Source organism: Salvelinus fontinalis, chromosome 23 (genome assembly GCF_029448725.1).
Source record: "Salvelinus fontinalis isolate EN_2023a chromosome 23, ASM2944872v1, whole genome shotgun sequence".
Classification (NCBI taxonomy): Eukaryota; Metazoa; Chordata; class Actinopteri; order Salmoniformes; family Salmonidae; genus Salvelinus; species Salvelinus fontinalis.
Window position 1 is genome coordinate 17,279,024 of NC_074687.1, and position 25,044 is coordinate 17,304,067.

Here is a 25,044-nt window from a genome sequence, read left to right on the forward strand (position 1 = left end):
TCTCACATAGGTGTTCCTTTTGTCCAGGTGGGAAATGGCGGTGTGGAGTGCAATAGAGATTGCATCATCTGTGGATCTGTTAGGGCGTTATTCAAATTGGAGTGGGTCTAGGGTTTCTGGGATAATGGTGTTGATGTGAGCCATGACCAGCCTTTCAAAGCACTTCATGGCTACAAATGTGAGTGCTACAGGTCGATGGTAATTTAGGCAGGTTACCTTAGTGTTCTTGGGCACAGGGGCTACGGTGGTCTGCTTAAAACATGTTGGTATTACAGACTTGGACAGGGAGAGGTTGAAAATGTCAGTGAAGACACTTACCAGTTGGTCAGCGCATGCTCGCAGTACACGTCCTGGTAATCCGTCTGGCCCTGCGGCCTTGTGAATGTTGACCTGTTTAAAGGTCTTACTCGCATCGGCTGCGGTGAGCGTGATCACACAGTCTTCCCGGAACAACTGGTGCTCTCATGCATGTTTCAGTGTTATTCGCCTCGAAGCGAGCATAGAAGTAGTTTGGCTTGTTTGACAGGCTTGTGTCACTGGGCAGCTCTCGGCTGTGCTTCCCTTTGTAGTCTCTAATGGTTTGCAAGCCCTGCCACATCCGACGTGCGTCAGAGCCGGTGTAGTACGATTCGATCTTAGTCCTGTATTGACGCTTTGCCTGTTTGTCGGAGAGAATAGCAGGATTTCTTATAAGCTTCCGGGTGAGAGTCCCGCTCCTTGAAAGCGGCAGCTCTAGCCTTTAGCTCAGTGCGGATGTTGCCTGTAATCCATGGCTTCTGGTTGGGGTATGTACGTACGGTCACTGTGGGGACGACGTCATCAATGTACTTATTGATGAAGCCAATGACTGATGTGGTGTGCTCCTCAAAACCATCGGAGGAATCCCAGAACATATTCCAGTCTGTGCTAGCAAAACTGTCCTGTAGTTTAGCATCTCCTTCATCTGACCACTTTTTTATTGATCTAGTCACTGGTGCCTCCTGCTTTTATTTTTTAGCTTGTAACCAGGACTCAGGAGGATAGATTTATGGTCAGATTTGCCAAATGGAGGGTGAGGGAGAGCTTTGTATGTGTCTCTGTGTGTGGAGTATAGGTGGTCCAGAGTTTTTCTTCCTCTTTTTCCACATGTTATGTTAGCCTGATTCTAAAATTGATTAAATTGTTTAAAAAAATCCTCATCAATCTTCACTCACTACCCCATAATGACAAAGCGAAAACAGATTTTAGAAAATGTATTACAAATAAAAAACACCTTATTTATATAAGTATTCAGACCCTTTGCTATGAGACTCGAAATTGAGCTCAGGTGCATCCTTTTTTCATTGATCATCCTTGATGTTTCTACAACTTGATTGGATTTCACTTGTGGTTGATTCAATTGATTGGACAGGATTTGGAAAGGAACACACCTGTCTATATAAGGTCCCACATTTGACATGTCAGAGCAAAAACTAAGCCATGAGGTTGAAGGATTTGTCCGTAGAGCTCCGAGACAGGATTGTGTCGAGGCACAGATTTGGGGAAGGGTACCAAAACATTTCTGCAGCATGGAAGGTCCCTTAGAACGCAGTGGCCTCCATCATTCTTAAATGGAAGAAGTTTGGAACCACCAAGACTCTTCCCAGAGCTAGCCGCCCTGCCAAACTGTGCAATCGGAGGAGAAGGGCCTCGGTCAGGGAGGTGACCAAGAACCCAATGGTCACTCTGACAGAGCTTCAGAGTTCCTCTGTGGAGATGGGAGAACCTTCCATAAGGACAAGCATCTCTGCAGCACATGACCGCCTGCTTTGAGTTTGTCAATAGGCACCTAAAGGACACAGACCATGAAAAACAAGATTCTCCGGTCTGATGAAACTATGATTAAACTCTTTGGCCTGAATGCCAAGCATCACGTCTGGAGGAAACCTGGCACCATCCATACGGTGAAGCATGGTGGTGGCATCATCATGCTGTGGGGATGTTTTTCAGCGGCAGGGACTGGGAGACTAGTCAGGATAGAGGGAAAAGATGAAAGGAGCACAGTACAGAGAGGTCCTTGACGAAAACCTGCTCCAGAGCGCTCAGGACCTCAGACTGGGGCGAAGGTTCACCTTCCAACAGGACAACGACCGTAAGCACACAGCCAAGACAATGCAGGATTGGCTTTGGGACAAGTCTCTGAATGTCCTTGAGTGGCCCAGCCAGAGCCCTGACTTGAACCCGATCTAACATCTCTGGAGAGACCTGAAAATAGCTGTGCAGCGACGCTCCCAATTCAACCTGACAGAGCTTGAGAGGATCTACAGAGAAGAATGGGAGATACTCCCCAAATACAGGTGTGCCAAGCTTGTAGTGTTATACCCAAGCAGACTCGAGGATGTTATCGCTGCCAAAGATGCTTCAACAAAGTACTGAGTAACGGGTCTGAATACATTTTGTAACATTTCTAAAACCCTGATTTTGCTTTGTTATTATGAGGTACTGTGTGTAGATTGAGGGGGAGAAAACTGCTAAATCAATTTTAGAATAAGGCTGTAACGTAACAAAATGTGGATAAAGTGAAGGTGTCTGAATACTTTCCGAATGCACCGTACCTAGCTCCCCCGCAATGGGAAGAAATCATATGTATTTGGACAAATCTACTTATTGTGTATCAAATTAGTCAAACGTTTTTAGTATTTGTTCCCATATTACTTTTACGAAATATCTATATCAAGCTTGTGACTCTACAGATGCATTTGAAGTTTGTTTTGGTTGTGTTTTTTGGGTAATGTTTTGTTCAACAGTAACTGAATGGGGAATGATGACTGGAGTAATTTTCTTTCTGAGTAGATGTTTCGAAAATACTTTCAAAATGAATCCTGATAATGACGTGATAAAAAAATCCTGAATTATGATGAGCGAGATGCCGTTCAGAGGAGACAACAAAACATGCTATCCTCTCCCCATTAACAATAACAGAGGAGGTCAAATCAAAATCCATTCAGTTTGTTGGCCATGCACACAGTTTAGCAGATGTTAGAGGATGCAGAGAAATGCTTATGTTACTAGCTCCTAACAATGCAGTAAAATGTCAAGCAAGTACACAAATAATCAACAATTTATAGGGGAAAAACGTAGGAATTTCTGGAGGCGTATGTTCCTACACTATAAGTGAATTTGTCCAATTAGCTTACTTATGACTTCTTCAAATTGGGGGACTAGATACATAGTGTTTTATTTCTAAACGGTAAAACAGATATGTATAAAAATACACTCAAATAAAAACGGACATTCTGTACTGTCACCTATTGTGAACAGTTATTTCTAAAATATGAAATGCTTTGTAGAGACACATTTTAAAATGTAGCTTTACTGTCCAAATACATGTGGAGGGGAGTGTATTTATCGCGTAGATAATGTACAAGTTGTGTGTATATATTGGGCCTGTGTAAAACATAAAAATATTCTTTAGAATGTACAGATATTCTTTAGAATATCGAGGTTTAGAGGTTATTTAGTGCTTACCGAGGCTGGTGATTTATTTGAGAGACCGCAGCATGTGGCTCAGCTCCGCTACAAAGTGATTGATTCAGCTGTGTGTGTGTGTGTGTCTCTTTCTCTGCCTTTCTTTCTCCCCCTGTCATCTCTTTCTTTCTCTTGTCATCTGCCTTTCTTTCTCTGCCATTCATATCTGACTCCTCTCTCCTTGCCTTTTTTCTCTCTCTCCCTCCTTTCTCTCCTCTCTCTATACCTCCCTCTCTTGGTCTCTTCCCCCTCACCCCCCTCTCTGCCTATTCCTCCTCTACCCTCTTTCTGACTCCTCTACCCCCTCTCCCCTCTCTGCCTCTTCCTCCTCTGTCTCTCTGCCCCCTCTTTCTCTCTGCCTCTTCCTCATCTTTTTCTCTGCCTCTTCTCCCTCTACCCTCTCTCTTTCTCTTCCCCCTATATCCCGCTTCCCCCTCTAGCCTTGGCCTCTTGTCAGTCTAGGTTGGCTGTAGTTGACCCGTCCATTAGAATCATTCCAGGGGTAAGGATAGTTAGGAATGTTAGTTGTTTCCCTTAGTTACGCATAGCCATGGAGACACCTAATGCCATAAGGAACAGGCTCGGTGTGTGTGTGTTAGAGGGAAGAATGTTAGTGTGGAGACAAACAGTGAATATTAATCTGAATAATATTCAGTTAATGGGTTGCCTCTTTTTTTTTAATAAGCTGTGTGCTCTCTGTATTTCTGTCTTTTTCTCTGTTTTTCTCTAGTTCTGTATTAACCCCCACCCCTCTATCCCTGCTCCCACTGCTTCTTCCTCTCCCCCCTCTTCCTCCATCTCTCTTTCACTCTCTCTGCCACCTGTGGCTGAGATGTTCACCAATCTGAGCTAACAGCTAATAGGCACAGTGGTACCTCATCAAATATGGATGGGTCTTAGCTGCAATTAAAAAGCTCTTAGGTTTGATGTCCCCCTCAGCATACTGTTGGCTCCGGGAGCCTCGTTTTTTCTCCAATGCCAGAAGAGTGCGTGCGTGCGTGCGTGCGTGCGTGCGTGCGTGCGTGGAGCTTGAGTCTGCTGTGGTGGATCAGAAGGGATGTGTTCAGTAGTATGAAACATAGAGACAGTGTTCACTGTGTGTGTCATGAGTAGGGGGCTGTAGGTCTGAAGAAGGAGCGTGCTACAACAGATGGTTTCTGGGGTGTTTGAGACGCAGGCTAAGTCGAGGTGGGCGTATTATGTGGTCAACACTACAGTTACTGTACTTAAAACATAGACTGAGTTTGGTTATTTTAGTTACTAATATTCTGTTCTCGCACCATCTGTTGCCTTGTGTCAGAAGGGTTCTGTCAGAGATGAATTACAAGATGGTGAAACAATTAGCACTGGGAGGCAGGGGAACTCTGTTTAAGACCAAACTAAAGGAAACGTGTCTGCTTAGTCAGAGGTGCACCGTATCATACTCTACCACCAGTACTCGGTACAAACATTTAATGGAATACTGGACCCACTGCTCAACAACAACCTCTTTAGCAGAGTTTTGGGAAATAACTACACAATTATTGATTCAATATGTTTAGTCTTGTTGTGGAATGTAGTATATTGCCTAAATGCATAGTGAAAAAATGGATAGTACTACACATTTAAAAGGTATATTTCTGTAAAAAGAGGTACACCTTGAGGGAAGAGAGCAGCGTTTATTGAACTGCCTTCCTGACCCACTTCTTAAAATATCAATAGTCTCCACGGTCTGGGGAGCATAAGTCCCAGAGACCCTGGGATGAAGACACCAGCACAACTGTCCATCACTGACCTCACTTACCAGTGATCACTTCCTATATGAAATGTTGGCTTATAACATGGTGCTCCCGAGTGGCGCAGCGGTCTAAAGCACTGCATCTCAGTGCAAGAGGCATCATTACAGTCCCTGGTTCGAGTCCAGGCTGTATCCGGTCCAGCCGTCATTGGGAGTCCCATTGGTGGTGCACAATTGGCCCAGCGTCATCCAGGTTTGGCCGGGGTAGGACATCATTGTAAATAAGAATTTGTTCTTAACTGACTTGCCCAGTTAAATTTAAAAAAGTATAAATGTAGCGAAATGGGAAAAGAGATTTAATATAGGAATTCAGATTTGATTATGATCCTTTCAGGTAGGTTATTACATTACAGATGTAGGATCTTAATTTGAGCCAGTTTGCTACAGCAGGAAAATAATCCTTCAGAAACAGGAAATGTGAATTATTATATGGATTATAAATCATTTACATTTTTGTAGGGGTTGATACATTTTTCTTAAGGATAAATCAAGTCTGAAATTTCAAAGTGGAAATTATAAACTTCAGAAGCTTTTTTTAAAGCCTCAAATACACTGCATGTTTTACTTTTCCTGAATTGAAGGAAAGTTCTGCAATGGTGATCAAATTAAGATCGTACATCTGTATGTCAAAACACTGCATGTCTGTTGAGGGTTTGGTTTGAGGTTACTGCGTTGGGATGTTGGGCACTGATGCATGTTCCAGTACACTGAGCTGACTTTCTAAGTTGCTAACTCTATTATAGTTCTACGTCTGATACATTAGTTCCCAGTCTATTCTATTGAAGCTGTCTGTCTGCCTTAATGAACTGTCATAATGTTGATGCAATTAAATATGATATACAACTCTCCTTGTACTGTATATAGTAGAGTAGACACAAATGCCAGCATGACTTGTGGAAAATATGAGATAATATAATCATGCCGATATTCATTACTTTTATTTTGTGTGAAACAAAACATTCACATATCCAAAAGAACACACATTGTCACTTACTCACTCACAGCACTTACAATCACAATGTTGGTGTCATGCTAGATTTGAACCTTTGGGTCTAAACTCTGTGCTTCTCTGCTGCAGGGCATTCACACTGACCTCCCTTCCATCTAGTCAGACAAGTTGCTGCAATAAAACAATAGTTTTTCTGTCTAATGATCAGCAACAGTCAGTCAGTCAGTACAGTGTTCAACTGTACCTCTCCCCTCAGAATCCAGAGAAAGGCTTGGTCACACAACTCAACTCAAAACACAGCAACCGAAAACACACACTGTAATACCTCTCGGTGCACTAAGGCTAGTTTGACGGGGAAGCAGCTGGATGGAAAAAGCAGCTATTATATGCGTAATTCAGTAGGAGACTGAGCCTCTGAGAGGTTGTGTTGTGTTCTGTCCTGCAGCAGTGAGGTTGGTCAAGGAGGTGGATGCTCTCTCTTGACTCTCTGAGGTTGGACTCCAGACAAAGTGCAGAGAAATGACTGTCCTGCATCAGTTTCAATCTAGGGGCTAGGGGTCAATCTGGAATCAGACACCTTTCTCCTTCCCTCATCCCTTCGTCTCCCTCACTACCTACTGTACCTGCCCCCCTCTCTCCCAGTCTTCCCCTCTCTATCCACCTCCCTGTTCATTCCCTTCCTGATCCCTCTTCCCTGCCTCTCACCACCCTCTCTTACTTGACAAAGTGCAGAGCCTCTGCGGCCACCACAGATCCCTTGCTGCTGTCCAGAGAGCTGATTAGAGAGAAGCCAGCCTTCAGGGCCAGCATCACCGTCTCTAGCTTCAGACACTCCAGGGTACACAGGAAGGTACTGTCCTGTTTCAGCACCAGCCTGGAGCCAGGGTCCGACTTGATGAAGTGGCGGAACTGGATCACGTTGGACGACACCTCAAACTCCTCTGGGAAGCCGTCCAGCCGGCTCTTTGAGATCTGAACCAGGCGCCCTTTGATCTTGTCGATGAAGGAGGGGTCGCTGCAGTACACCTTGAAGCCCTGCGACCTCTCGTCAGTCACCTCCAGGAAGGCGGGCTCCCGTTGCGCCGCCCGCATCCCCTCCCACTCTGAAATGGCCTCCACCAATCCACTGAGGCGGTAGAACTCTGCTTCTCCTCTCAGAAGGCCCACCTCTCGGAAGTCATCAGGCAGCTGCAGGTCTCCGGTCCGCAGGAAGTTGAGGATGTGTCTGAACACGGGGCCGTCACGGTCGATGAAGGGGTTGCCCATGGAGTCAGTGTGCTGGATGGGCTTCCTGCCGCTGGCCAGCTCCTCCAACACTGACCCCTGGTGGCGGCTGAGGGTGGTGCGGTGTGCGGCATAGAGAAAGCCCCCCACGTTGAGAGTGATGGTGCCTGAGGAGGGCTTCTTGATGCTCTTGCTAGGCTGCAGCAGGTCTGGGTTGATCTGTCTCAGTTCACTGTCCATCCTTCTGAGGTTCCATTCCATGCCGCTCCCGCTCAACAACCGCACAGTCTTTTTGTCAGTGTGTGTGTGTCCTCAGGATAAGTGTGTAGCGTGCAGTAACAAAGTGTGTGTGTGTGTGTTAGTGTATGGGAGCGTCACGGAGAGGTACTGGCATAGAGAGGTGTGCAGAGCGCACTGGTAACAGAATGAGTCTGCCTCTACTTGTCTCTCTCTCCTCCCTCTTACATCCCTCCCTCACTCTCTCGCTCTCTCTCTCTCTCTCTGTGTTGGAGGAAGAGAGGGTGCCAGTGCCATCCTCCATCATAGGGTGGGAGGAGAGAGTGTGTGTGCTTTAGAGAGAGAGAAAACAACAGAGTAGAAAGTGGCAGGTGCACTCCTTGCCCCTCTGTCTCTTCCTCTCTAAATCTCCCTGTCTTCTCTTTCCCCTCTCTCTCCTTCCTCTCATCCCCATCTTTTCTTCCACCCTCTCTCTTTTTCTATTTCTCTCCATCTTCCCTCTTCCCACCTCTCATCCAGCCCCCCTCTCTCTGTCTTCCATCTCTCTCTACTCCTCTCTCTCTCCCTGTCTTCATAATTAGCCCTCTCCTCTCGCTGATGGAAAGGTTCCTAAGCTGTGCTTCTGCACGTGAGAGCAAAGGTGGCCGTGAACACACACGCTCTATATACGCTTGAAGATACACACCAACCTCCTACCAACACACACACATGATGTTGTCGTGGCTGGGAACTTGGATAACAAACCTCTCTCCCCAACCCCTAGACTGAGAGAGGGGTGGTGGCAGTATCTCTGTTATAGAGACACTGCAGTCAGATATATGTTAGACTATGTTTACAGCTTTGTTCAGGGTGGCATTACTGGCAGCATGGTGGGCACATTCGCTGGCAGTGTGATGGGGATAAATGGGCAGATGGCCTGATTTCTCCAAGATTGCGTACAGTTGGTTAAGATCTCCCTGTGGGTTTTTGTGGGCACAACCCAATTACTGGTGAATGCAGGCAGGGTCTTTGATTTGTCCACATCTTCCTTGTATCCAGTTGACTGGAAGGTAATTGGGTCTAAACCGAGTGTCATGTCTCTGTTTCTATGCCAACGGTCTCTGTTACTGCTCTATAAGGAAGACCGAGGCTTGTTTATTATTATGGTCATAGACTTGTAGTGTTAGCTTCCGCACATTTTGGGGAATATTCAGAGGTGGAAACTTTCTGTGGGAATTAACGGGAATATATGGGAATTAACGGAAATAATGCAAATTAATATTAATACCATTTAAATGTTATGTTTTTTGCATTGGATATATTTATCATATGGAGACAAACATAAACCTTTTACCTTATCATAAGTAGACATAATTGCAAATTATTAAATCCTTCCAATATAAATACATTTTAAAAAACAATTTAGTTACGAATTAAACTTTAATTGAGTTGACTCTTCACATGGGTTGATTTCACTGAACAACAACAAAAGGGAATATTGAATAATCCCCAATGATCCATCGCATTTCCCAAAAACGTTTTCAACATCTGAAAAATGATGGTCTAGAAACTAAAGCTTTGGTTGTTTTCCTCTCAGGCTTCCATGTCTTCTCCCTGGACCTGTTCAATGTCCACCTCTTGAACATCAGACTCTGAGGCCTCATCTTCACTGTCACTTAACAACCTTGTTGAGGATGGCTCGTTGTCAGGCTCAAAAAGCCTCAAATTTGCCCAGATGGCCACCAATTTTTTAACCCTTGTATTGGTCAGCCTGTTGTGTGCTTTGGTGTGTGTGTGTGTTCCCAAACAAGGATCAGTTGCGCTCTGAGGCGGCTGATGTTGATGGGATTTGGAGGATGATGGAGGCAACAGGGGAAAGAGCCTCAGATCCACAAAGGCCCTTCCACCAGGTGGTTGATATGTTGGCACGACTGCCATATTGCATCTCCATCCCAAATCCCTTGCTTGGAAGTGTACTTTGCCAGACTGCCAATAACCTTGCCCTCAACCAGGCCAAGGTGGTGAGATACGTTAGTGATGACACCATAGGCCTTGTTGATCTCTGCACCAGACAGGATGCTCTTGCCAGCATACTTGGGGTCCAACATGTACGCTGCGGCATGTATGGGCTTCAGGCAGAAGTCTAAACACTTTTTGATCTGTTTCAGAACTGCAGTTACCTCTGCTTGGAGCAACAGTGAAGTGGGCAGGGAGGTACAGATTTCTTCTCTTACATTTGAAAGCAGAATCGGAACATCAGACAGGATGGCATTGTCTCCCTCAATCTGTGCAATGGCTACTGCTATAGGTTTCAGGCTGCTTACCACTCTCTCCCAAAATACATCATCCAGGAGGATCCTCTTGATGGGGCTGTCCATATCGGCAGACTGTGTTATGGCCATTTCTTGGAGAGACTCCTTTCCCTCCAGGAGACTGTCAAACATGATGACAACACCACCCCAACGGTTGTTGCTGGGCAGCTTCAATGTGGTGCTCGTATTCTTCTCACATTGCTTGGTGAGGTAGATTGCTGCTATAACGTGATGACCCTTCACATACCTAACCATTTCCCTGGCTCTTTTGTAGAGTGTATCCATTGTTTTCAGTGCCATGATGTCCTTGAGGAACAGATTCAATGCATGAGCAGCACAGCCAATGGGTGTGATGTGAGGGTAGGACTCTTCCACTTTAGACCAAGCAGCCTTCATGTTTGCAGCATTGTCTGTCACCAGTGCAAATACCTTCTGTGGTCCAAGGTCATTGATGACTGCCTTTAGCTCATCTGCAATGTAGAGACCGATGTGTCTGTGCTCTTGTAGAATACTGGTTGTGGGGTGGAGATGATGTAGTTAATTATTCCTTGCCCACAAACATTCGACCACCCATCAGAGATGATTGCAACACAGTCTGCTTTCTCTATGATTTGCTTGACCTTCACTTGACCTCTGTTGAACTCTGCATCCAGCAAATGAGTAGATAAAGCATGTCTGGTTGGAGGGGTGTATGCTGGGCGAAGAACATTCAGAAATCTCTTCCAATACACATTGCCTGTGAGCATCAGAGGTGAACCAGTTGCGTACACAGCTCAAGCAAGACATTCATCAGCATTTCTCTGACTACGTTCCCCATTGAGTCAAAAAAAACTCTGATTCCAGGAGGACCATGAGCTGTTGCTATTAATAAGGTGTCTGATTCATAATTTTCACCTCGATTAGAAGTAGAGGGACTTTTGTCAGATGTTGCTTGTTGTGAGCTCTGAGGGAACTTTATGCATTTGGCCAGATGATTCTGCATTCTTGACATATGATTTGGCACAGTATTTGCAGATGTACACAGCTTTTCCTTCTACATTAGCTGCAGTGAAATGTCTCCACATATCAGATAGTGCCCGTTGAATTTTCCTATAAAGATTAGAAAAAAAAATGTAAAAAAAACCCAAATACAATTCCATGTACAGATAAATAGCTAAGCAGTTAGATTAAACAAGTCCTTTGTAAGATAAATGTTTTAAAATGAAACATGTATGGAAACAGGTGAATTAACACTCCTCAGTTAGCAGGCTCAAAAGCTAAAACCCAAATGGTAGCAAAAACTAATTAGCAGAAATTGTTAACAAGTTAGAAATTATTTAAACACACTTTGCTGTAGGCTACTATTTACTAGTCAACAAAAAATCATATATGTCCTATAAAATATATTCACCCCACCCAGTATTGTAATCAAAACTTACCAGAAAGCATGTAGTCCTTGGTTCAGACAGTGTAATAGTGTGGGCTCAATAGCATCTCATTAGTGTGCAAGAGCTTGAGAATCAACTGTACATGTGATGGAAGAGTGCGCTGTGCATGCAGAGGGTTGCAATTCCATTGAATTGGGGATAGTTTAACCAAAATATGCCACAAGGCCTAGAATTGCCTTGTGTATCCCACAAAAAAAGGTTCACTGTTATGAGCTAACTTTTTGGATGAATTTAAGCAAAATTCCCCAAATTCCCGGACTTAACTTCCCATGGAAAATTGCCGGGGAAATTTACCGGAAAGTTTCCGACCCTTTGCACCCCTACCTATTGGTGACAGGTGTATAAAATTGAGCACACCGCCATGCGATCTCCATAGACAAACATTGGCAGTATGATGGTCTTATGATGGTCTTGAAGAGCTCAGTGACTTTTAACGTTGCACTGTCATAGGATGCAACCTTTCCAACAAGTCAGTTTCTCAAATTTCTGCTCTGCTAGAGCTGCCCCGGTCAACTGTAAGTGCTGTTATTGTGGAGGGGAAACGTCTAGGAGCGACAACACACAAGCCTAAGATCACCATGCGCAATGCCAAGCATCGGCTGGAGTGGTGTAAAGCTTGCCGCCATTGGACTCTGGAGCAGTGGATAGCGTTCTCTGGAGTGATGAATCACGCTTCACCATCTGGCAGTCGGGCAAGCGAATATGGGTTTGGCGGATGCCAGGAGAACGCTACCTGCCCCAATGCATAGTGCCAACTGTAAAGTTTGGTGGAGAAATATAGGTCTGGGGTTGATTTTCGTGGTTAGGGCTAGGCCCCTTAGATCCAGTGAAGGGAAATCTTAACGCTACAGCATGCAATGACATTCTAGATGTTTCTGTGCTTCCAACTTTGTAGCAACAGTTTGGGGAGGGACCTTCCTGTTTCAGCATGACAATGCCCTATGCACAAACCAAGGTCTATACAGAAATGGTTTGTCGAGATCTGTGTGGAAGAGCTTGACTGGCCTGCACAGAGCTCTGACCTCAACCCAATCAAACACCTTTTGGGATGAATTTGAATGCCGACTGAGAGCCAGGCCTAATCGCCCAACATCAGTGCCTGACCTCACTAATGCTCTTGTGGCTGAATGGAAGCAAGTCCCCGCAGCAATGTTCCAACATCTAGTGGAAAGCCTTCCCAGAAGAGTGGAGGCTGTTATTGCAGCAAAGGGGGGGACCAACGCCATATTAATTCCCATGATTTTGGATTTTCAACGAGCAGGTGTCCACATACTGTATTATACACTACATGACCTAAAGTAAGTACAGTGTCTCTTTCTACATGGGCTGACTGTGACAAACTGCCTGGACAATGTATACTCATGTCACTCATGGTATTTAAGTGGGTTTGGCGGGGGGGGGGGCTTTGGGGGGGTTTATTGACAGTTTGGTCCCTGAGGAGAGTGAGAGAGATAAACAGAGGGAGTGCGTGTGTCCTGCAGGTGATGGGCTGTCAGTCGGACAGTGATGTTACTGGACCCCCTCTTCTCTCTTTCTTCATCTATCACACACATATACTCTCCCTTGGGGGCAGAAGTCTAATTGAAGTAAACAGTGACATCGATGTCAGGTTGTGTGTATCTAAAAAGGGGGATGTCTTTTCTCTGTGTGAAGTCTGTTTGATGGAGCTGTAGTTATACAGAAGGCTCTGGTGTGTGTATGCTGGTGTTCAAAATTAAATTAAACCAAGCAATCACCGCAGAATACAGGTGTAGAACATTCCCCACACACTCTCGACAGAAAGACAACCTATCCAATAGAATACCACTCTCTGCTGTGGAGGCACAACTTCCATTCACTCACTCCCTTAAATAATGTACCAGTGGACAATCAGTGTGGCAGTCTGACAAACCTTTCCATTCAGTTAATTGTGTGTGTGTGTGTGTGTGTGTGTGTGTGTGTGTGTGTGTGTGTGTGTGTGTGTGTGTGTGTGTGTGTGTGTAAATCGGTAACGGTGACATTTTCGACTTAAACTCGTTGAAGAAAGGTTTAGCTCAGAGTATCAGAATCAACCAATAGGAAGCGTTATGCAAAAAACTTAAAAATTTTAATTGGGAGGTTCCGAGTTGTCTTGAACGTAGCAAATGAGCCTATGATCCCAGAGTGATGGCTCACCACGGTGACGTCTGTGACACATCGGCCATCAACGAGGCGGCTCCACCGTATCCTGGTGCTTTTTAATCATAATGTGATTAATAGAATCATCCCCGCATTAGAATTGCAAATGAGGCAGTGGAACAGCGGAGAGGGGATGGTGGGTGGGTGGGTGGCCTGCGCTCCTTCCCAGCCCTATCGCACCATCATTACCTGAGATAATTGTTCAACATCATGTCGGAATCTATTTGATTTCTTTTTCTTTTTAATGAGAGCAGTAATGAGCGCAGTAATGGGGATTCCCATCAGTAAAATCACTGTCTCTATTCATTAAAGATGTTGAGTTATTCATAATGCTGCTGGCCAAGTCAGAGCTGTAACGTTATATCACAAACTGCAGTGAAGCTGGCATAGCAACAGTAGCCTTGAGGAACATAGATGTTGTGTGTGTGGCAGAGGTGGTTAGGTAACCTTGCCTGAGACCTGTAGACTTGCATTAGGCTCCCTAAGCTAATGCCTGGCCTTTAGCTCAGCAGGCTAACACGGTTTAGGGCTGTACAGGCAACCCGGGTTCAAACCCAATTAGTCACATGCGTTCTCTATGTCAAAACACTTTGATGTTGGCTATATTTGAGCAAATATCTCCACTAACGGTGCTGAAAATGTCCTCCGGTGGGTTTGATACAGGTAATGAAGTAAATGAATAACCCCTCACAACAGATTCTTGATAAAGATGTCTTCTCTCTCCCTTCTGAAAGCCCTACCAGGCTGTGGAGAGATTAGTGGTTCTATAATATTACGTATCCTCATCATATCTAAGTGTCCCTAACACCCCCCCCCCCCCCCCCCTCCACATGGGAAGTCATTTATAGAGCTGGTAGTCACAGGGAGATGGCTTTGGGCATCCAGTCAGCTTACATCTCCTCCACTATTGAGACATGTTTGACTGCTTTTCCAAGGCTGTGTTGTGTGGTGTGGATTGTCAATAGGACAAAAACCGCAATGGGGCCAACATTAATGAGCAGGTTCATAAGGTGTTTGTTTTTGACGTAAGGTTAGAGACTACCGTGGTGGTCTGAAAGATTCCTGTACACAGGCTGATAGTAGTAGTCGATCTAGTCAACAGGTTTCCTCGCAGGTTCTCGCTCTCCTTTCTTTCTTTCTTTCTCTCTCCTGTTCTGTCCCCTCTCGCTGTTCTGTCCCCTCTCGCTGTTCTGTCCCCTCAAGGATGAATACTGCAATTTACTAACACATTCCTCCTCCCATAGCCAATTTTCTATCTGAGGGTTTTTGGTAGTCTAGCGTCTATCTGAAATTCACCAGAGGCTTGAGAAATCTGAAGGCTCCTGGAATATTCAGATACAGAGGGAGGTGTCTAGGGAATATCAGTGGGAGTGGGGGGTGAGTGTGTGTGCTTTTTAGATGGAGGGTCCTTAGAGCAGATAAGAGGTTAGAGATGGTGGGAGAAGATGAGTGGGCGGTAGCTTGACCTTGTCACCCTTCTTTCTCCTCTTCTCTCTCCTCCCGTTCTCTTTCCTCCCGTTCCGCTCCCTCTTAGCACGACAGCCTTGAGCAACAAATGCTGTGGCCATTCCACCTCTCACTGTGCCCTCCTCCTCCTCCTCTCATTCTGTTCTCTTCTCTTTCTGCTTCCTTCCATCTCTCTCCATCTCTGCATGTGCAGCTTTGCTCTCCTACATACCAGTGTCCCTTGGGACCTGCAAGTTTTATCCTAATTCATTCCACACTAAACAGACATAAACCCTCAACAGTCCCAGTCTTATACAACCCTACAGGAGAAGAGGCATGAGCAGACTGGTGAGAGAGGTATAGAGTAGGGGATAGGTTGAAAAAGTGAACTGGAAGAGAGAGAGGGAGCCTTGAATGGAGAACATGAGATCGAGAGGAGATCTACAGTATACTATTCTCTCTCATACGGCCCTGACTCAGATGATCCCAGCCAGTGGCCTGTGAGTGACTAGAGGGGGAGATGGAGGCAGGCTGCTCTGAAGTTGAGAAATGCGTTTGTGTGTTATGGAGATGCGCCGACAAGTGTTTCAGCCCTTATCGTGCAATAATTGCACATAATGCATGAAAAAGGTGAGGAATGGATATTAGTGAGTGCGTGAGATCTGTGACATTGGACTGACTGTGATGTGATTTCTCTGTAGCCACCTGGTAAAAGTGCACAGATTTTTAATCGCACCAACAAACGCCAACTGGACATTTTCTCAGTAGAACAAAACCTGATTAGCCAACAAACACAAACGGACACCAACTGGACTTCAGTGGTTGTTCTTTGGCGTTTGTGGACAGTCTGGACAGAGTCTACTATTTATCTCTGTATGACAGTGTCCCATAAAATTGTGTGAACCTATCCCGGCCCCCTTGTTAGACACACACACACACACAGACACACAATTTTGTTTTGCTATCCTTGTGGGGACCAAAGAATTGATTCCCATCCTAAATCCAATTTTTCTTAACCGTAACCTTAAGCCTAACCTTAACCCCATACCCTAAAACTATGCCTCGCTATTTGTATGAATTTTTCTTGTTTTACTATCCTTGTGAGGACTTCTGGTACCCACAAGGATAGTTACACACACACACACACACACACACACACACACACACACACACACACAATGACAAAGAAAACGCCAAATAGATGAATCACTACATTTTGAAATGGCAAGCTGTTGATGGGCAGTCCAGTGGCAGTTGGTGGAGATGTGTAGTGTTGGCTGTGGAGTACTCAGCTTGGGTGGTGCCACCTATTTCACCTGTTTCTCTACTGATTCAGTCAAGTGATTCAGTTCAGTCAAATATAATTTGGGCTGCATGTTTAGTACGGTGCTGAAGGATATTAAATAACACTTTTAGGCCTGTTGTATTGAAAGAAAGAATACACTGTGATTTAAAACAGCATTCTGCTATTGATGTGTGTGGGTCCTTAAAGGAAACGTATGGTCTTTGTTTCAGATAAGATCAGTCTGGAGGGCATGGTGGTACAGAGAGCGGAGTGCAGACCAGCCGTCAATGAAAACTATATGAAACTGAAGAAGTGAGTGAAACAAAATTCAATACAATTTCAATATACAGTACCAGTCAAAAGTTTGGACACATCTACTCATTTCAGGGTTTTTATATATTTGTACTATTTTCTACATTGTAGAATAATAGTGAAGACATAACAACTATAAAATAACACACATGGAATCATGTAGTAACCAAAAAGGTGTTAAAACAAATGAAAAATACTTTTACTTTGAGATTCTTCAAAGTAGGCTCCCTTTGCCTTGATGACAGCTTTGCACACTCTTGGCATTCTCTCAACCAGCTTCATGAGGTAGTCACCTGGAATGCATTTCAATTAACAGGTGTGCCTTGTTAAAAGTTCCTTTGTGGAATTTCTTTCCTTAATGCATTTGAGCCAATCAGTTGTGTTGTGACAAGGTACGGGTGGTATACAGAAGATGGCCCTATTTGGTAAAAGACCAAGTACATATTTTGGCAAGAACAGCTCAAATAAGCAAAGAGAAACAATAGTCCATTATTACTTTAAGACATGAAGGTCATTCAATCCGTAAAATTTCAAGACCTTTGAAAGTTTCTTCAAGTGCAGTTGCAAAATCCATCAAGCGCTATGATGAAACTGGCTCTCATGAGGACCGCCACAGGAAAAGAAGCCTCAGAGTTACCAGCCTCAGAAATTGCTTCACAGAGTTCAAGTAACAGACACATCTCAACATCAACTGTTCAGAGGAGACTGCGTGAATCAGGCCTTCATGATCGAATTGCTGCAAAGAAACCACTACTAAAGGACACCAATAAGAAGAGGCTTGCTTGGGCCAAGAAACATGAGCAATGGATATTAGACTGGTGGAAATCTGTCCTTTGGTATGAGTCCAAATTTGCGATTTTTGGTTCCAACCGCCGTGTCTTTGTGAGATGCAAAGTAGGTTAACAGATGATCTCTGCAAGTGTGGTTCCCACCATGAAGCATGGAGGAGGAGGTGTAGGGGTGCTTTGCTAATGACACTGTCTGTGATTGATTTAGAATTCAAGGCACACCTACAGGTTGTGTAAGGACTGTTTGACCAAGCCGGAGAGTGATGGAGTGCTGCGTCAGCTGACCTGGCCTCCACAATCACCCAATGTCAACCCAATTTGAGATGGTTTGGGATGAGTTGCACCGCAGAGTGAAGGAAAAGCTGTGAACAAGTGCTCAGCATATGTGGGAACTCCTTCAAGACTGTTGTTAAAGCATTCCACGTGAAGCTGGTTGAGAGAATGCCAAGAGTGTGCAAAGCTGTCATCAAGGTAAACGGTGGCTACTTTGAAGAATCTCAAATATATAAAATACATTTTGATTTGTTTAACACTTTTGCTAACTACATGATTTCATATGTTATTTCATAGTTATGTCTTCACTATTGTTTTACAATGTAGAAAATAGTGAAAAAATAAAGAAAAACCCTTGAATGAGAATGTGTGTCCAAACTTTTGACTGGTACTGTAATTAGGTGACAGTAAAATAAAGCATCACCAATAGGCTATTTCTCCTGGCTTCATTTCTGAGTGAGATTAGTAGATGTGGGAGAAACAGTAGTCATAGCGAACTCCAAGAGAATATCTAATAATGGTGTATAACCGTTCTCAATTCAGTTTTATGGTAGCAGAGGTTGGCAGGGATTGCTATAGCAACTGTTCCTTGTGTGCTATGGCAACTATTCTCTCTCCTGTATGCAATTTTTTTTTTTTTTTTTTTTATGTATTAGGGGGTAGATCAGCTTTAATATTGCAGATAGAGTGTAGCTTCCGTCAATGTAATTGTCTGCATTTCCAATCCTCCATATTTATTTATATATATATAATATTTATTTATATATATATTTTTGCAGTACCAGGCAAAAGTTTGGACACCTACTCATTCAATTGTTTTTCTTTATTTTCACGATGTTCTACATTGTAGAATAATAGTTAAGACATCAACTATAAAAGAACACATATGGAATCATGTAGTAACCAAAAAAGTGTTTAACAAATGAGATTCTTCAAAGTAGCCACCCTTTGCCTTGATGACAGCTGTGCACAGTCTTGGCATTCTCTCAACCAGCTTCATGAGGAATGCTTTTCCAACAGTCTTTCCCACATATGCTGAGCACTTGTTGGCTGCTTTTCCTTCACTCCACGGTCCAACTCATCCTAAACCATCTCAAATGGGTTAAGGTCGAGTGATTGTGGAGGCCAGGACATCTGATGCAGCAATCCATCACTCTCCTTCTTGGTCAAATGGCCCTTACACAGCCTGGAGGTATTTTGGGTCATTGTCCTATTGAAAAACAAATGATAGTCCCACTAAGCGCAAACCAGATGGGATGGCGTATCACTGCAGAATGCTGTGGTAACTATGCTGGTTAAGTGTGCCTTGAATTCTAAACAAATCACAGACGGTGTTACCATTAAAGCACCCCCACACATCACACCACCTCCGCCATGCTTCACGGTAGGAACCACACATGCGGAGATCATCCGTTCACCTACTCTGCGTCTCACAAAGACACACGATTGGAACCAAAAATCTCAAATTTGGACACATCAGACCAAAGGACAGATTTCCACTGGTCTAATGTACATTGCTGAGAGTTTCTTGGCCCAAGAAAGTCTCTAATTGTTATTGGTGTCCTTTAGTAGTGGTTTCTTTGCAGCAATTCAACCATGAAGGCCTGATTCACGCAGTCTCCTCTGAACAGTTGATGTTGAGATGTCTGTTACTTGATCTCTGTGAAGCATTTATTTTGGGCTGCAATTTCTGAGGCTGGTAACTGTAATGTAACTCTGGGTCTTCCTTTCCTGTGACGGTCTTCATGAGAGCCAGTTTCGTCATAGCGCTTGATGGATTTTGCAACTGCACTTGAAGACACTTTCAAAGTTCTTAATGTTACGGATTGACTAACCTTAATGTCTTAAAGTAATGATGGACTGTTTTATTTTTGCTTATTTGAGCTGTTTTTGTCATAATATGGACTTGTTTTTTTACCAAATAGGGCCATCTTCTGTATACCAGGCCTACCTTGTCACAACTCAACTGATGGACTCAAATGCATTATTTCAGGTTTTTACTTTTTATAAATTAGCAAAAATTAAATAAAAAAAATGTTTTTTATGGATTATTGTGTGTAGATTGATGAGGGGGGGGAAACATTTAATCAATTTTAGACTAAGTCTGTAATGTAACAAAATGTGGGAAAAGTCAAGTGGTCTGATTACTTTCCAAAGGCACTGTATATATAAATGATTATAAAAAATATATATTTTCCTTTATTATTTTCCCCTAACCCTACCCTAATTGGAGTAAACTAATGGACAACAACTCTTAAGCTTATACATACCATATGTATTTTACAGTTATGTTTTGTTTGTTTTTAATACCATCCTTCAGCTACCCTCAACCCCTTCCATCTATCTCCGAAGACCATCCAGTTTGATTTCTATTTGCCATATATTTTTAACTGTGCTGTCTCTCAAAAGTGAACCTATATACATTTTATGGACACAGTATATTTTACAATAGTTATCTTGTTGTTTTTATTCCCACCCTTCAGCTCAACCCCTACCATCTATCTCTTAACACCATCCAGTTTGTATTTCTATTTGCCATATATTTTTCAACTGTGCTGTGATGTTTCACAAATGTTCTGAACCTTTCTATTCTTATAGTTTCTACAGATTGTAAATTAAAGATAACATTTTTGCTAAGAGTATTATTATTATTGATCGATTGACTATGACTTTTCAAATCACCCAGCAGTGCAATTTGCAGTTCGCTCCAGGTAAATGTTGCAATTCTTCAGCCATTCCTGGACCTGTGACCAAAAAAAAGCTACATATGGACAGCACCAAAACAAATTATTTTAAGGATTGTCTCTTCGCAGCAAAATCTGCAGAGCTGGGATGGTTGTATCCCCCATATACAGTTCAAGTCGGAAGTTTACATACACTTAGGTTGGAGTCCTTAACTCGTTTTTCAACTCCACAAATTTCTTGTTAACTAACTATAGTTTTGTCAAGTTAGTTAGGACATCTACTTTGTGCATGACATAAGTAATTTTTCCAACAATTGTTTACAGACAGATTATTTCATTTATAATGCACTGTATCACAATTCCAGTGGGTCAGAAGTTGACAACCACTAAGTTAACTGTGTCTTTAAACAGCTTGGAAAATTCTAGTAAATGTAATGGCTTTAGAAGCTTCTGGTAGGCTAATTGACATCATTTGAGTCAGTTGGAGGTGTACCTCTGGATGTGTTTCAAGGCCTAACTTCAAACTCAGTGCCTCTTTGCTTGACATCATGGGAAAATCAAAAGAAATCAGCCAAGAACTCAGAAAAAAATTCTAGTCATCCACAACATTGGTTCATCATTGGGAGCAATTTCCAAACGCCTGAAGGTACCACGTTCATCTGTACAAACAATAGTACACAAGTATAAACACCATGGGACCACGCAGCCGTCATACCGCTCAGGAAGGTCTGTCTCCTAGAGAAGAAAAGTGCAAATTAATCCCAGAACAACAGCAAAGGACCTTGTGAAGATGCCGGAGGAAACAGGTACAAAAGTATCTATATCCACAGTAAAACGAGTCCTATATCGACATAACCTGAAAGGCTGCTCCGCAAGGAAGAAGCCACTGCTCCAAAACCACCATAAAAAAGCCAGACTACGGTTTGCAACTGCACATGGGGACGAAGATTGTACTTTTTGGAGAAATGTCCTCTGGTCTGATGAAACAAAAATAGAACTGTTTGGCCATAATGACCATTATGTTTGGAGGGAAAAGGGGGATGCTTGCAAGCTGAAGAACACCATCCCAACTGTGAAGCATGGTGGTTTCAGCATCATGTTGTGGGGGTGCTTTGCTGCAGGAGGGACTGGTGCACTTCACAAAATAGATGGCATCATGAGGAAAGGAAAATTATGTGGATATATTGAAGCAACATCTCAAGATATCAGTCAGGAAGTTAAAGCTTGGACGCAAATGGGTCTTCCAAATGGACAATGACCCCAAGCATACTTCCAAAGTTGTGTCAAAATGGCTTAAGGACAACAAAGTCAAGGTATTGGAGTGGCCATCACAAAGCCCTGACCTCAATTCTATAGAAAATTTGTGGGCAGAACTGAAAAAGCGTGTGCGAGCAAGGAGGCCTACAAACCTGACTCAGTTACCCTAGCTCTGTCAAGAGGAATGGGCCAAAATTCACCCAACTTATTGTGGAAGGCTACCCGAAACTTTGGCCTAAGTTAAACCATTTAAAGGCAACGCTACCAAATACTAATTGAGTGTATGTAAACTTCTGACCCACTGGGAATGTGATGAAAGAAATAAAATCTGAAATAAATCATTCTCTCTACTATTATTCTGACATTTCACATTCTTAAAATAAAGTGGTGACCCTAACTGACCTAAGACAGGGAATTTTTACTAGGATTAAAGGTCAGGAATTGTGAAATTGAGTTTAAATGTATTTTGCTAAGGTGTATGTAAACTTCCGACATCAACTGTATATACATTCTATTGGTTGCAAGATTTTTTTATAATCATTTAAATTGAAATATTCTACTTTTTGAGATCAGTGTCATTTTGCGTATCAGTTCATAAACCATGTGGCATGGAATTGGTACATCAAAAATCTCGTCCTAACTATTTTGCCATCTATATGGCACAGCTGTAAAAAATAAAAATAAAATAATAATAATATTGTTCCTTTACATTAAACTGATATACCGACAAGTTCTTTACTTTTCCCCCTTTAACGTGCTTCTTCCATTTTTGCGGTAATGGTGCAATTAGTTGATTGTAATTTTGGGTAGAGCCTCTCCCTGTGTGTTTGAGCACATGCATGTCTGCCTTGGTGTCTCTGTGCACAGCAGTGCCAGTACTGTACATTATACTAAATGGCTATATGCGTTATTCAACCATTGTACAGCATAGTGGATGCTATTGTTCTGCCTTTTGTTCTATTCACTGCTCTGCCCACTGGGTTGCTTCTCTCAATGAGACCCTATATCTTCATTCATTTGAATCATTTCTCAGGTTCTCTCAAACAGTTCTGTGACAGTGTTCTAGAATGTATTCTCCTCTCCTTAGATTACAGATTGAGGTGTCTACCAAGCCCCAGCGTCTGACCGAGCAGATGGACAGGGCTGTCACCAACAACTTCAAGCCTGTAGCCAACCATGTTGCTAATGTAAGAACACTACCATGTCACATGTTAAAATCGGTGTGTGTCTGCTTGCATGCTCCTGAAGGTTCCATATCTTTGTAGTGTTTAATCAATACACAGTTGGAACTGTAACGTGCACTTCTACCATGCTCCCTCCTTGTCCCTGTGTGGGTTTTCCGTGGGTTGTTTTGTGTAGGTAGAGTATGAGAAGAAGAAGAAGGCTGAAGGTAGGATGGTGAGGGCAGACAGACAGCAGGTGATGGACATGCTCTTCTCCGCCTTTGAGAAACACCAGTACTACAACATCAAAGACCTGGTGGAGGTCACCAAGCAACCTGTGGTTAGTCACACACAAACAGCAACCTGTTCACTGTCCTGTCTGATTTCATTACCATAAGCGAGTATGCGCTGCGAGCGGTTCTGCTCAGCCTTCCGAGATCGATTACGCTCCACCACTGTAACCCTCTCTCTCCAAGATCGATTACACTCCACCACTGTAACCCTCTCTCTCCAAGATAGATTACGCTCCACCACTGTAACCCTCTCTCTCCATGATCGATTACACTCCACCACTGTAACCCTCTCTCTCCAAGATAGATTACACTCCACTACTGTAACCCTCTCTCTCCAGGATCGATTACGCTCCACCACTGTAACCCTCTCTCTCCAGGATCGATTACGCTCCACCACTGTAACCCTCTCTCTCCAGGATCGATTACGCTCCACCACTGTAACCCTCTCTCTCCAGGATCGATTACGCTCCACCACTGTAACCCTCTCTCTCCAGGATCGATTACGCTCCACCACTGTAACCCTCTCTCTCAGGATAGATTACGCTCCACCACTGTAACCCTCTCTCTCCAAGATAGATTACGCTCCACCACTGTAACCCTCTCTCTCCAGGATCGATTACGCTCCACCACTGTAACCCTCTCTCTCCAAGATAGATTACGCTCCACCACTGTAACCCTCTCTCTCCAGGATCGATTACGCTCCACCACTGTAACCCTCTCTCTCCAGGATCGATTACGCTCCACCACTGTAACCCTCTCTCTCCAGGATCGATTACGCTCCACCACTGTAACCCTCTCTCTCCAAGATAGATTACGCTCCACCACTGTAACCCTCTCTCTCCAAGATAGATTACGCTCCACCACTGTAACCCTCTCTCTCCAGGATCGATTACGCTCCACCACTGTAACCCTCTCTCTCCAAGATAGATTACGCTCCACCACTGTAACCCTCTCTCTCCAGGATCGATTACGCTCCACCACTGTAACCCTCTCTCTCCAAGATCGATTACACTCCACCACTGTAACCCTCTCTCTCCAAGATAGATTACGCTCCACCACTGTAACCCTCTCTCTCCATGATCGATTACACTCCACCACTGTAACCCTCTCTCTCCAAGATAGATTACACTCCACTACTGTAACCCTCTCTCTCCAGGATCGATTACGCTCCACCACTGTAACCCTCTCTCTCCAGGATCGATTACGCTCCACCACTGTAACCCTCTCTCTCCAGGATCGATTACGCTCCACCACTGTAACCCTCTCTCTCCAGGATCGATTACGCTCCACCACTGTAACCCTCTCTCTCCAGGATCGATTACGCTCCACCACTGTAACCCTCTCTCTCAGGATAGATTACGCTCCACCACTGTAACCCTCTCTCTCCAAGATAGATTACGCTCCACCACTGTAACCCTCTCTCTCCAGGATCGATTACGCTCCACCACTGTAACCCTCTCTCTCCAAGATAGATTACGCTCCACCACTGTAACCCTCTCTCTCCAGGATCGATTACGCTCCACCACTGTAACCCTCTCTCTCCAGGATCGATTACGCTCCACCACTGTAACCCTCTCTCTCCAGGATCGATTACGCTCCACCACTGTAACCCTCTCTCTCCAAGATAGATTACGCTCCACCACTGTAACCCTCTCTCTCCAAGATAGATTACGCTCCACCACTGTAACCCTCTCTCTCCAGGATCGATTACGCTCCACCACTGTAACCCTCTCTCTCCAAGATAGATTACGCTCCACCACTGTAACCCTCTCTCTCCAAGATAGATTACGCTCCACCACTGTAACCCTCTCTCTCCAAGATAGATTACGCTCCACCACTGTAACCCTCTCTCTCCAAGATAGATTACGCTCCACCACTGTAACCCTCTCTCTCCAGGATCGATTACGCTCCACCACTGTAACCCTCTCTCTCCAGGATCGATTACGCTCCACCACTGTAACCTTCTCCAGGGTGCTTCACAGGGAGAACAGCTTG

General features: G+C 44.0%; 2 protein-coding genes across 3 annotated transcripts in view; one reads left to right on the forward strand and one right to left on the reverse strand.

Moving 5' to 3' along the window:
• gtf2f2b (general transcription factor IIF, polypeptide 2b) overlaps positions 1-25,044 on the forward strand; it is a 40,462-nt gene that overhangs the window by 14,113 nt on the left and 1,305 nt on the right. For both annotated transcript variants that reach the window (XM_055878084.1, XM_055878085.1), the window contains 3 exons: positions 16,510-16,591; positions 22,681-22,780; positions 22,953-23,096. In XM_055878084.1, coding sequence (XP_055734059.1) covers positions 16,510-16,591; positions 22,681-22,780; positions 22,953-23,096 — 326 coding nt within the window. The remainder of the gene's footprint in view (positions 1-16,509; positions 16,592-22,680; positions 22,781-22,952; positions 23,097-25,044) is intronic.
• Positions 6,183-7,919, reverse strand: LOC129820944 (BTB/POZ domain-containing protein KCTD4-like). The gene has a single exon (XM_055878086.1). It carries the CDS (start codon positions 7,695-7,697, stop codon positions 6,927-6,929), a length of 771 nt encoding a protein of 256 aa, XP_055734061.1. The 5' UTR covers positions 7,698-7,919; the 3' UTR covers positions 6,183-6,926.